This window comes from Pleuronectes platessa, chromosome 21 (assembly GCF_947347685.1).
Source record: "Pleuronectes platessa chromosome 21, fPlePla1.1, whole genome shotgun sequence".
NCBI lineage: Eukaryota > Metazoa > Chordata > Actinopteri > Pleuronectiformes > Pleuronectidae > Pleuronectes > Pleuronectes platessa.
The window spans coordinates 11652465-11665325 of NC_070646.1; the positions used below are offsets into that span (position 1 = coordinate 11652465).

General features: G+C 42.6%; 1 protein-coding gene across 2 annotated transcripts in view; it reads left to right on the forward strand.

Moving 5' to 3' along the window:
* The window catches only part of trrap (transformation/transcription domain-associated protein), a 79262-nt gene that overhangs the window by 19420 nt on the left and 46981 nt on the right, over positions 1 to 12861 (forward strand). The window contains exons 29-39 of one of the 2 annotated variants that reach the window (XM_053413986.1): positions 206 to 376; positions 1191 to 1259; positions 3142 to 3162; positions 3675 to 3794; positions 4125 to 4244; positions 4505 to 4669; positions 4831 to 5012; positions 5480 to 5678; positions 8786 to 8914; positions 10462 to 10728; positions 11130 to 11336. In XM_053413986.1, coding sequence (XP_053269961.1) covers positions 206 to 376; positions 1191 to 1259; positions 3142 to 3162; positions 3675 to 3794; positions 4125 to 4244; positions 4505 to 4669; positions 4831 to 5012; positions 5480 to 5678; positions 8786 to 8914; positions 10462 to 10728; positions 11130 to 11336 — 1650 coding nt within the window. The remainder of the gene's footprint in view (positions 1 to 205; positions 377 to 1190; positions 1260 to 3141; positions 3163 to 3674; positions 3795 to 4124; positions 4245 to 4504; positions 4670 to 4830; positions 5013 to 5479; positions 5679 to 8785; positions 8915 to 10461; positions 10729 to 11129; positions 11337 to 12861) is intronic. The other variant, XM_053413987.1, reaches the window with a different exon arrangement.

Below are 12861 nucleotides of genomic sequence, written 5' to 3' on the forward strand. Positions count from 1 at the left end.
ATTGTGTTACAATTGATATGAATAAAAAATTATTTAATTAACCACCTATCACACACACGACACAAGCCTTTATTTTGAGCTATGATTTCAAGAGATAAATAATTTGTCAATTCAGTAGAAGCATATTCTGGATTATAATTAATTTAGGAATAGTTCAAAGTTTATTTGAAATGTTTAACACTGATAATCCTGTCTTCTATTGTAGTTCCTGGAAGGTGCTACCATCGAGGTGGACCAGATCCACACTCACATGCGCCCCCTGCTAATGATGCTGGGTGACTACCGCAGCCTGACGCTCAACGTGGTGAACCGCCTCACCTCCGTCACACGCCTTTTCCCCACCTCTTTCAACGACAAGTTCTGTGATCAGATGATGGTGAGAAACCTCAAAGTCTGTCTTTTCACCATCACAGCAACTTTGCAACCAAACTTTGAACTGTGTCAGGGTCAGTGCAACGATTTGAATCATAGATTATTTAAGTATCTAAGGCCTCGGACGTGGCATTAACATCTGTTCGGAGAGGTCCGGTCACAATCTGACAGCGTCAAGTTCGTCTGTTCACGACTAACATTAAAATTCTAAATGGGTCTCTTGTGAGCACTTGTATTATATCTCACTCCCCTGCTCTCTATGCAAATAATCATTAACGTAATTTGTGCTTGTAAAGACTAAATGCATTCAACAAATTTCATGGTTAATTTGTCTAAGATCTACATGGAGAATAACAATGGTGATCCATCACTAAGGATGGATCTTAATATCAAGTCTGAATGGGGACTGATTATTTTTAAAGTTTTAAGTCTTCAAATTAATCAAATAAGGTTTGTTTACATTTTTACTGTTTCTCTTCAAAATGAGCAATTACTAGTTTCTTACGTACTAAAATATAAAAATGCATTTACGTTTGTACTCACAACCATAACAGATAGGAGTAAAACATAATACTGCCATTATAAAAAAAAACACTTGCTGGGAACACTTGCTATCGCACACCTTGGCAGCATAGGTTAATACTTATGAGGTACATTTGTTATTTATTACTGTGATCTTGAGTTATTTACTTATTCAGTCCTTGCTGGTGCCATGTTCTGCTTATTGAGCTAGGCACATGCACAGACTACACCACAAACGTCTTGCATAGAGTCCAAATAGAGTCTAAATCTAATCTTGTTGCCTCTTTCGTTCTCAGCAACACCTGAGGAAGTGGATGGAGGTGGTTGTAATAACCCACAAGGGAGGCCAGCGAAGCGATGGCAGTGTAAGTATACACTGTTTACTGTGTCCCACACCCATACTTTACAGTACTCAGACATGTATTACAAACTCGAAACCTTCATCACACAGTGAAGCATAGATTTAGCAGGATCTAGTTGAAATCCTGCTTGACTAAAATACAGCTGTGTACTGCCTAAACCAATAGCTTGCACCAAAGTGGGACAGAAATTGCCCCTCATGCACACAAAGCCATCGTCACATGTAGTCATCACCTCCTCAACGTGGCCTCCTCCCAGATGAGTTGTGAGTGGCCATATTACAATCAATGATTAATTAGGCGCCAGGCAGGCGGCGGTGGGCCCAGCGCTGTGTCGTCTCATTATCTCCCCGACAGATAACCTTGTAAAGGCAGAGAAAAGGTGAGAGCGAAAGAGAGGGGGGTAAAACAGCTGCCCCCCCCCCCTCAGAGAAATAAAAGACATTTTTTTTCTCCCTCTTGCCCCATCTCAAAATGATGTGCTTAATTAGATGCAAATTGGCCCTTTGTCTCTCCCTGCTACCAGCTCGTGGTCTTTGTGCCTGTCGACAGCAATGCTGGCAGTGACAACACAGCAAGGGTCATAGGATCAATTAGTCAAGGCCGATAAAGACAAAAACTGGAGAACGAGGGATGGAGAGGGGCCGAATAGGGATGGTCAGAAGACATGTGGGCGTGAAAGAGGGTTTTTACAGGGAGGAGGAGGATATGGAGTAGAGTAATGAGGTGTGAGTATAGAGCTGGAATGGGGGAAGAAAATATTCCAGGCTACATCCCCACTACTTCACATGTGTCGAAGAATCTCTGAAGTGCGACAAAAAATGTCCCTTGGTCTCACCGGTACACTAAACATTTAGCTGGTGTGTCTCTGAATTGAATCGAGTCGTGTTGCTTCCTCATCCCATCTCCTCTGCAGAATTTAAACTCACACACACAGGCCCACTCACTCACACCCTGACACACGGACAGTGAAGCGGAGATAGAAGAGAGGAAAGTACGGAAACGTTAACAAAGCAGTTTGTCGGGAAAGAACCAAATACATGAGATTGTGTGTGTGAGGAGAGCGACAGAGATGAGCACACACACACACACATACACACACACACACACGAACACACACAATCCTAGAGAAAAAGCTGGAATACTTAATACCTAAAACAATACAAAGCCAAAAGCTCATCTAAATCACAACCTTCCTGTTTAATGAGCTGGAAAAATACTCTGTGCCAAATGTTCACTATGTATTCAAGTAAAATTTTTGTTAACAGAGCTAGACAGTGTATTTTATTTATTGTTTGTTGTCTGTGGTATATTTAGTGATGTTTTATTTATTCAGGATATTTAAATGTTTTTAACTCTAATTCAAATGTCAGACTGATTATTCTTTAGAATTAAGTTCATTAGTCTTTGAAAGGGTGTACAATATCATATATCACGTATATCATATAATTTGTGGGACAAAATGTCATCCCACAAAATGTGTTTATTGTGACAGGCCTACCTTGTGATTTTTAATAATGCACCAAGTAAAAGGTTTCCTTGTTCAATTTATAGTTTTAGTTCTCTGAGAATTTCTTTCATATCCAAGCACAATTGCTATTCTAAAATGAAATATCCTTACATTACCAATTAATTTATCAGAAGTGTATAAAGAAGGGATAATAGGTGTATTATCGGGGTGCCAAAAGGTGCCCTGCACGGTTTTATCCACCCGTGGTTTGTCCCGAGGTCATTGGTAAAAGCGGCCGCTGTCCCATTCATTTCACTATCACCCTGTCTTATCTCTTCACCCTCCATATTGAACAGAGACAGACAACACACAGCCACACAAAAATGCACACATACTGCTTTGCTGACTTTGATCATTGTCTCCCCCGTTCCGGTACAGCCTGCGTTGGAGGGCGTTGAGGTGAGAAGTGACCTGGTGTGGCGCCTCCTGTTGGTGACTGTCAGTGATTGAAACGTAGTTTAACAAATGTTGTGCTGTCGAACTGAGGCAATGTTGTGGTAGCAGTTCTGGTGAAGTGAGCCTGTTTGTCTGTGTCCGTTTGTCTGTGATCGTCTTTAGAAATGTTACCGTTATCTTAGCTTTGATCTAACCTATAACCTTTTTTTAGATATTGCAAGTTTTATGAAGATAATAATACATGTTGTCCTATTATTTGTTATTAGTCTGCATTTAATGCAATAACTCATGTGACCCTGGTCCTCTGCACCGTTCCTGGTGGAAGTTGTATACCTAATTATGACAAATGTCATTTTCAGTATCTTGACAAAAATTCCTCCTAGTCTTTCCACAGTGGCTGTCCATCGAGACTGTCTGTCAGAAATGATGTCCGTGTCTCGTCCCATCATTTTACGAAAAGTTTCATCTACTCCCTTCTTCCCTCTGTACTCTTTTTTTCTTTTCTGCCTCTGTAGGAGATGAAGATCTGTTCTGCCATCATCAACCTTTTCCACCTGATCCCAGCCGCGCCGCAGACTCTGGTCAAACCTCTGCTGGAGGTCGTCATGAAGACAGAGAGGGCCATGCTCATAGAGGTAGAACAGCAGCTTCATTTATTTATACAGACCTAAAGCCATACTTTGATGTAGTGGCTTAAAATACATCATAGATATGAGTGTGAACAGCATTTGAGGAGTAGCAATGCAATTCTAGAGCACTGCTAAACACTACAGTGATGAGGGGGAAAAAGCTTGAAGATAAAAATCCATCATAGTTATGCTTTAATGGATGTCACAGTGATCATCTTTAATCAGCAAAGATCTTCAGGAGAAAGTGATCTAAATCTGTATTTGTGTTCATTATTTGATTCCCTTCTTTCCTTTTTTTCTGTCTAACTCCTTTTCTTCTCCTCCTTCCTGTGCCAGGCCGGCAGTCCATTCAGGGAGCCCTTGATCAAGTTCCTGACACGTCACCCGTCTCAAACAGTAGAGCTGTTCATGATGGAGGCTACGCTCAACGACCCCCAGTGGAGCCGCATGTTCATGGTCAGACGCCGGCAGCTCTTAGCAGCAGCCCCCTCAGTCATTTCATCGACACATTTGCCATTAGAACAGCATTTTGCTTCTTTTTGCTGCCTCAGTAATGGGCTAGAATCAGGGATAAATTGGCTGTTGCGAGGCTCAGTGGTCCTTCTTAAAACCAAATCGAGACGGATCACTCCCTGTTGTTACAGTTGTTGCGCCAGTCCCAGGATATACTTCTCTAGTCTTACTATATGTTACGTTTTGTGTATGTTCATATACAGAGTTTCCTGAAACACAAAGATGCCAAGCCGCTAAGAGACGTGCTGGCCTCTAATCCGAACCGCTTCGTCCCCCTGCTGGTTCCTGCCGGCACTGCAGCAACAGTTCGCCCTGGGTCGCCTTCCACCACCACAGCCAGACTGGACCTGCAGTTCCAAGCCATTAAGGTATAAACGTTTTCATTACAGTTCTGTTGAGGTAAACATCCATCCCACCCACAAACACACATTTATTGGCAGATCAGTTGTACACCTTTTGTTAAGTGAACTCTGAGTAATTCCACCAGTTAATCTCTAACCCTTATTTTTTTTTCTTCCTGTCTGTGTAGATCATCAGCATCATTGTGAAGAATGATGAAGGTTGGCTGGCAGGGCAACACTCCCTGGTCAGCCAGCTCAGACGGGTCTGGGTCAGCGAGGCCTTCCAGGATCGGCATCGCAAAGACAACATGGCTGCCACCAACTGGAAGGAGCCGAAGCTGCTGGCCTTCTGCCTGCTGAGCTACTGCAAGTAAGTACAGACATTCAACTTGTAATGGGAATGAAATGCGTCTTAATGTTAGATAAAGATGTTGTTTCAGTTCAGATGACTGGGGGACTGTCGAGTCTGTCCTCCCTCGAGAGTCAAACTTTGGACCGAGCATTACTCTAAAATTAACAATGGTATTAATAGAGTGTAAACACATTAGCTTGTGTAAGGACCACGAGCCAGTAATTCTAACAAACTAAAATGTTATTCCAATCACAAATGACTTCCTCCCCCACTGACACTAGACACACAGCAGATGTTTATTTGAGACCCCGCAATTAACCCTCAATCACTGCAGGCATTAATTTCAGATTGCATGTGTTCAGTCACCCTTTTTTTACATGTTTATTAGCAGAATCCCAGGTCTATTTTAAAATGACGGCACACAGTTTTGCTTGTTCACAAGAAACCTATCTCCTGCTGCCTCTCACTGTATATTTCCTCTATAGGCGTAACTACTCCGAGATTGAGCTGCTGTTCCAGCTGCTGCGGGCCTTTACGGGTCGTTTCCTGTGCAACATGACCTTCCTGAAGGAATACATGGAGGAGGAGATTCCCAGGAACTACTCCATCGCTCAGAAACGGGCCCTGTTCTTCCGCTTTGTCGAGTTCAATGACCCGCACTTCAATGATGAGCTCAAAGCGAAGGTATGCACTTAGGCACTCAGAGTAAGGAAGTAAATGAGTGATTACATGTTACATGGATCTGAAATCCTCCGAGGCTTTTATTACTTTGCAAATTATCTTTTGGGATTAGCACTGAAATAATGATGACACACAGTATTACTGACCACGAAGTAAAAGATTACCTGTATTTCCCCTCTTGCTAGGCTTTATAAGCATAATGTGACCACAACTGTTGACACAATCACCCAGAATTTGAAAAGAATCCAATTCAAGTGGTGAAATAAGCAGAACATTCAATAGCATTGGGAATGATGGTGTTCAATCTGTAAAATGTCTGAACTGAGTCGTTATATCCTCCATCTGTTAAACATTACAAGGGAGGAAATAGACTTTGTCAGCATAGAAAAATACATATTTTGACACATTTTATTCAGCTGTGGTGCACTTGTAGCCCATATTTGAAATAAAATAATTTAAATAGGGTTTTAAATGATTTGCTTTTTGTCTGTAAAATGGATTTAAAAGATTATTGGTTGACCATTCTGCCCATTCCTGAGCTCAAAAATGGATTATAGAACATGTAGTTAACTTCTTTGAGCATCACCTCAGCTTACCTTCTGTGCTTCTGGGAAATGCAGGTGTGGAGGGACCTGATCTGTGTGACGTTTATGGTTGGTGTATTCTGTAGCAGAAGTTCTTTGATGGAGTCAGGAAGGTCATCTAGTCTGGTTGTAGACCCTCAGAGGCTCACAGATGAATGCTTCCGTCCTCCACCTGACCTGCTGCTGCCAGCAGTACAGTCGTTGGAGCTGCTTTTTAATTAAGCTCATTCTCTCGAATGCATGTGCTCCACGCATACACACACAGACATATGTGGCCGCACACATATTTTGCACAGCTGTAACAGGCACACGACCTGGCACAGAGGAGCAACAGTGCTGCTGTTAAGTACAAAGCGGGTCAGTTGGGAAGGGCTGCCCTGGCACTCGGTAGCACAGAGCCACATGGCGGTGTGGAAAGAACACAAAACTGTGCACTGTACAGCTGGCGAACGTGTCCAAATCCAAGGACAACTTGTGTCTATGATGTCGCTCAGTCCACCCAGTTCTTTTTGCTAATTTTCAGCTTGTGTTGCTTCAGCAGCATATGGACCAGAAAAAGAGACAAAGTAAAGGCAGACCGAGTCCAGCTGAATAATTGTGCTGCTGTCGTTCCAGGCCCAAATGCTGCTTTTTAATTTTTAGCAGCACTGAGCCTACAGTACTACCAACCCAACAGAATTGTGTTGTTTACCCCTTAATTGTTCTCTCTGGTGCCCAGCAGATGTTAGCTGTGTGTCTGTGTGCTGCATGTGTGTGTGTGTGTGTGTATCGGTGTGTCAGAAAGAGAGATGATGTGTTTCTGTGTGAATATGTTTGTGCCCAGTGTGAGTGGTACCTCCACCGACATTTGAATAATTGCCTTTCTCATTTTCCCCAGAAGCATAATAACATAGGCACGTGTGCGTGCGTGTCTGTACATTTTTTTTGTGCTTGCGTTCTTGTGTAGCATCACTGAGATTAAGAATGTGTCACTTTTATCAAGACACAGAATGTGTGTGTGTGTGTGTTAGAAAGGGAGAGAAGGAGAGAGATGATATGATAAAGCAGTAATGAATTATCTGCGATAGCATAAACTGACATCTTCCTGCTCTTGTGTTGCATATTTTGTTCTTTCCGAAAACTGTTGTTACTGGAAAAAAAGCTTTTGTGCTGCTTTTCTACTTTTCATAGATTTCAAGCAGACAAACAAACGTGTGGATGAAATTCATGAATCACCGTGCTCCTGCTTCACATTCTGCTTTTTCTTTTGGTTGTTGTTCCCGACCGTCATGACATCCAGCGTAGCACAAATACACAGCAGGAGGCTAAAGATTTACCAAATCCAAGTGAATGAAACCACATTATTGAAGAAGACAACTTCAAATCAATGGCGTGCGTTGATTACCATATACAAAGTTTGAGAATAATAAAACTCCAGGAACCATAGTAGCACTGCATCACACACACACACTCCCACACGTGTTATTTTTTTTAACAGTATGGAAATGAGATTTAAGATAAGACACCTACAGAAATGGATCTAGCCTACTTGCCCAGTGGTATTATGTTCGCACACATGCAGCAAAACACACAGCCTGCAGGATCACTTCCTCTAATGGGATGGCATTACAGAAACATGTCTGTGATCCTACAGTGATTGATAGCAGATAACTTCTCAGGAACACACTTGTGCCCCACGCATTGTGTCTTCGTTTAGGGGCGTGCATGTGCCTCTGCATGCGCACAAGTCTTATCAACGCATGCATTGTGCAGAACGTGTGTGAGTAATACGTTAATGAAGGAGCTGGAACATACGCTGCCACAGCTCGTTCTGCACTGAGCAATGCCCTGTCCTCCCCAATGATGGATTGAAAAGGGGGGTTCATTAACAGATAGCAGCTTCCTTAATAAATGCAGTCGTTAGTTGTAGCGTGGTGGGGTTATTCTGCATTTTACTGGCTAATCTGGCTTTTTGTTTTTACCGCCAAATACATGGCAACTATCCTGAAGGTTACTAAATTGTATTTTAAGCCTTCCTTCGGCAGTAGTTTAGATTTCTTTCTTTCAATGCTTATGTATTAATAAGGAAAATATAATCCTGATCTCTTCTTTAGTATTCCCAAGAGTTGTAATTTGTATGATTTTTAACAGTCACACATTTTATAACCTTCAATTTTGTTCGCATTTGATGTTTCCTTACTTGAACTCTGTCTTCAATGTTTCTGAGTACATTTTTCCCTTGTTGTTGAAAACATTTTTTTCCCTGCTGTTATTAATCTGCCAGCATCACTCTAACTTTAATCACTTGATAATGTGCTGTTGAGACTTGTGCAGATTTTTTAAATGTATCTTTGGAAGGACCACACCGGGAGATCTCACTGATTAGCTTCACCTTCCTTGAAGGAGTCCTTTCACAGAAATCATCCATTTTAGCCTTTTGAAACTCAAAGCTGTGAAAGTTACATTTTCCCTTTTAATTAACTCGAAAATGTTTTTAGGGTTTCCTTATCATTATAATCAACCCAATGTGCTTTTCGCTTTTCCCAGGTGCTGCAACACATCTTGAATCCAGCCTTCCTGTGCAGCTTTGAGAAGGGGGAAGGTGAACAGCTGCTTGGGCCGCCAAACCCTGAAGGAGACAATCCTGAAAGCATCACTAGTGTCTTCATCACCAAGGTAATCATGAACACTTGCAGGCATTGTCTATCCTCTTCTCAATATCTTTCTTCATTATTATCAATCATATAAATATTTCGCTTCTAATTTAGTAATCGATTAGTCGGGTCTGTTATAATGCACGACGCACACGGTGTGATGAACCTTAAGAGAGAAACCATGAAGGAACTCTGCTTCTTCTTCTTCGTCCTCCTCTTCTCTCGGTTTACTGGAGGATCGTAAACAGCGTTAGGTCCATACCGCTGTGATAATGTGCTGCTGTGTCGTGTGAAATCAGCTTAACACACCTTTTCTTTGAGGTTTTACCGCAAAAGGTTCACATACATTTAACGACCGTTGCCTCCCCTATTAAACGAGGAGAAAGCAATGAGAAAGCAGAAGCAATGATTTGAACATAGCAGAAACGCCGACTTTGTCTCTCCATCAGTCTCTGATTTCATTACCTGCTGCATTTCCTCTCATAATCTCTGATCAGTACAAAGCATCTCCGTACTCAGTCATCATCAACTGCGTCCCACTTGGTCTGATTCTTCTCCTCTTCTTAATTGCTGACATCCTATCTTTCTCTTCTTCCTTTTTGTCTCTTCATCCATCTTGATTTCCCTCTCCCCGTCCAACCATCCCACCGCCTCCTCTTTTCCATCATGTTTCATTCATCAGGCCAGGCTATAATTCCTCTTGTAAATGTCATGGTGTGACCATGCTAAAGGTCAGCATGTTTGTTTGTGCTGTGGCAGATCTCATCACTGACTAACACCGGTCCTAATGGCTGCTAATGGCTCCTCTATGGTCTGGTTAAAACTCATTTCCTCACTTACCTCCCTCTCTCTGGCTGCTCTATCTCCTCTCTAGGGAATTCAGATGGTGATGTGTGCACTTTAATGGGGCGGGGGGGCTGTTTAAAAAAAAAAAAAAAAAAAAAAAAAAGGTTCTCAATATGTGAAAAGGTAGATTGCTGCTGTGCTGCAGTGTCATTCAAATGTAATTTTGGGAAGTAAACATTACTCAGAACTGCAGTATACTTGTAGGCTGTCATCGCCAAACCAATTTGCATCTGTGAATGGGTCTAGAACCTCTCGGGTCATTTCAGGTTTCCAAGGGACATTATCAAACCTACAGCCAGACATTGCAATGAGCAAAATGCGTGACTTAGCCGAGAGTGAAAATTGTAAATAAACTACAGCATTCAGGTGTTGCTTGTTCTTCTTTTGGAGAAAATATACCATAGAGTTGTAATACAGCATCGTTGGCATATTCAACAGACCTCTCCACAACAGCAGCAGCCATCTTGGTTGTTTCAGAAAACGTGTCAGTGGAACTTTAGTTACATGCTCCTGTCAGTCATCTTATCAAATTCTCCCTATTGGTCTCCAGGCTGGTATAATTGTGTTATTCATAAAAATAATGTATTAAAATGTATATGTATGTAGTTGGGTACAGTACAGTGCAACTGCTGTTTCGGAGTATTCAAGATGAAGTGATTTCTTTATCCACCAAACATCATAACCAACAATCTTTAACCCCACCTCCCGCTCCTTCGCTTCCAGGTTTTGGACCCAGAGAAGCAGGCCGACCTTCTGGACTCACTGCGGATCTGCCTGCTGCAGTTCTCCACCCTGCTGGTGGAGCACGCTCCCCACCACATTCACGACAACAACAAATCACGCAATAGCAAGCTGCGGCGCCTCATGACCTTTGCTTGGCCGTGCCTGTTGCCCAAAGCCTGCGTGGATCCTGCCTGTAAATACAGTGGACACTTGCTTCTGGCCCACATCATCGCCAAGTTTGCCATCCACAAGAAGATTGTCCTGCAGGTGAGGAGGATTTCAAAGAGAGAAAGGGAAACTCTGGAGCATGGGTTTGACTTGACTCAAAACCTTACATGAAACAAGAAAATCCTCCAGATGACAAAGACTCAACTAAATTAAACAGCTGAAAACATGACACCAGGATGATTACTGTGTGAATTGTGCTTATGGAGATATTGATGTTACTATAGTAGAATTGAAAATTGTGGTATGTGTGTATATATTTGCAAGAGAGCAAGAAAATAAGTGTTTAGCTTATCTGCACTGCCTGAAATCCAAATCCAATGAAATATGAATGTATGTATATGAATGAAATGTAGAAAGAGAAACAGTATTTAAAGGGTAAAAAAAAAACTAAAAAAGGAGAAGACACTTCCTTTTAAGTATGGTTTGTTTCCTTGGTCTAGGTCTTTCACAGCCTGCTGAAGGCCCACACCATGGAGGCGCGGGCCATAGTGCGGCAGGCCATGGCCATCCTCACCCCGGCTGTGCCCGCCCGCATGGAGGACGGCCACCAGATGTTGACCCACTGGACCCGAAAAATAATTGTCGAGGAGGGACACACAGTACCGCAGCTCGTTCACATACTACATCTCATCGTGCAGCACTTCAGGGTAAGAACATTAACAGTAGTGCACTGGTCAATAGTGAACTTCCTCCTTCAAATCCATCACAATTGAAAATATTGATTCCTAGCGTATTGATATTCATCTGGGTGGTGCCACAAGGAGTGAGGGAAACTCTTGTGTACATCCGCAGTCATTTCTTGCTACTGTCAGCTCGCTGCTTATTGTGGTTTCAGCAACTGTCGGAAACCGCACTGGGGTAAAGATTGAAACATCCAATTTTGACTTAAACTAAATCGTAAGGCAACTCCTCAAACAAGACAATAAGAATCTGTATCATAATTTATGGCACAGTTTCTAGTTTTTACGATATTAGTTCTCTAAACTTGAGTTTATTGGCAGTAACCATAACAATGGTGCTGTGCTCTGTTGATTTCTTGTCAACAGCTGGATCATTAACTCTGGGCAGGGCAGTTGATGGTAGCCGCCTGTTGCCTGTAATCCCCTTAATACAGATACATCCTCAGACACACCCTCCGTAATAATAATCAGCGCAGTCAAAGGGCCGACTCGCCTGTGTGCGAGCACCAGCTGAGGATCATTGGCCTTTATGTTCGCCATCTTCCTTATATTTTTCAGAAACCCTTTCTGCCCTCTCGCTCCTCCATCTGACACTCGCTCACTCGCCTCGCCAGTCAGAGACCGCAACAGTCTCTTAGCAGAAGACTGACGTTTTCCTCAGCTCCCCTCTCTATCTCGCTGACAGGCTGCTCTCCCTGGGCCAGATGACTAATCTAATGTAATCACATCAGCATAATTACACTGGGGAGGAGATAATGACAGACAGATGAGTGTGTGTGTGTGATATATCAAGAAATAGAGAGATGGCGTGCATGTTTTTTTTTCCGTGCGCACACATGATGGACAGGGCTTAGCCGCTCCGTCATTAAGGGGCTGTGAAGTCCTGCTCTATTGACTATAATTACCCTCAAAGTGTGAAGCTTTAATATTCTTTGACACTGGCAACAGCCCTCAGATAGACATCTCATCTCTTGCTCTTTTGTCTGGCTCTGTGTCTGTGTTTCAGAGTCCCAGTTCAGTTTGTGATGAGGCTAAGTGACTCTTGAGTTTGAATGCTCGGGGCTAAGTGTGTGTCATCATGTCCTTGAGACTAAGTGGGAATACGACTTTAAAGTTTGCCTCTTCTGACGTGTGTCTCAGAAAGACTTGGGACCCGTTTCAACTCTGCTCTAGATTTTGGGGACGATAACTCATGCAAAGTATAGTCAACTCAGAAGAAGTTCCACTTTCCTGTAGATGAAGGCAGTTGGCTATTACTAGACATGAGGCAGTGGCTGTGCTCAGTTCATGGGACTCTCAGTTGACTAGAAAAAAACAAACAGGGTCGTGGGAAACATCAAATGTTGTTCTATGGTGAGAGAAGCTAAATGACATGGATACAACAGCTTTTCCGATAAAAAGACCAGCAACAGGTCCTGCGGTCGGGATTGTTGTGTCTGGATGCTAAGGCAACAGGAAGGAGTCTCATTTAAATGTGCTTATTATGGCAAAG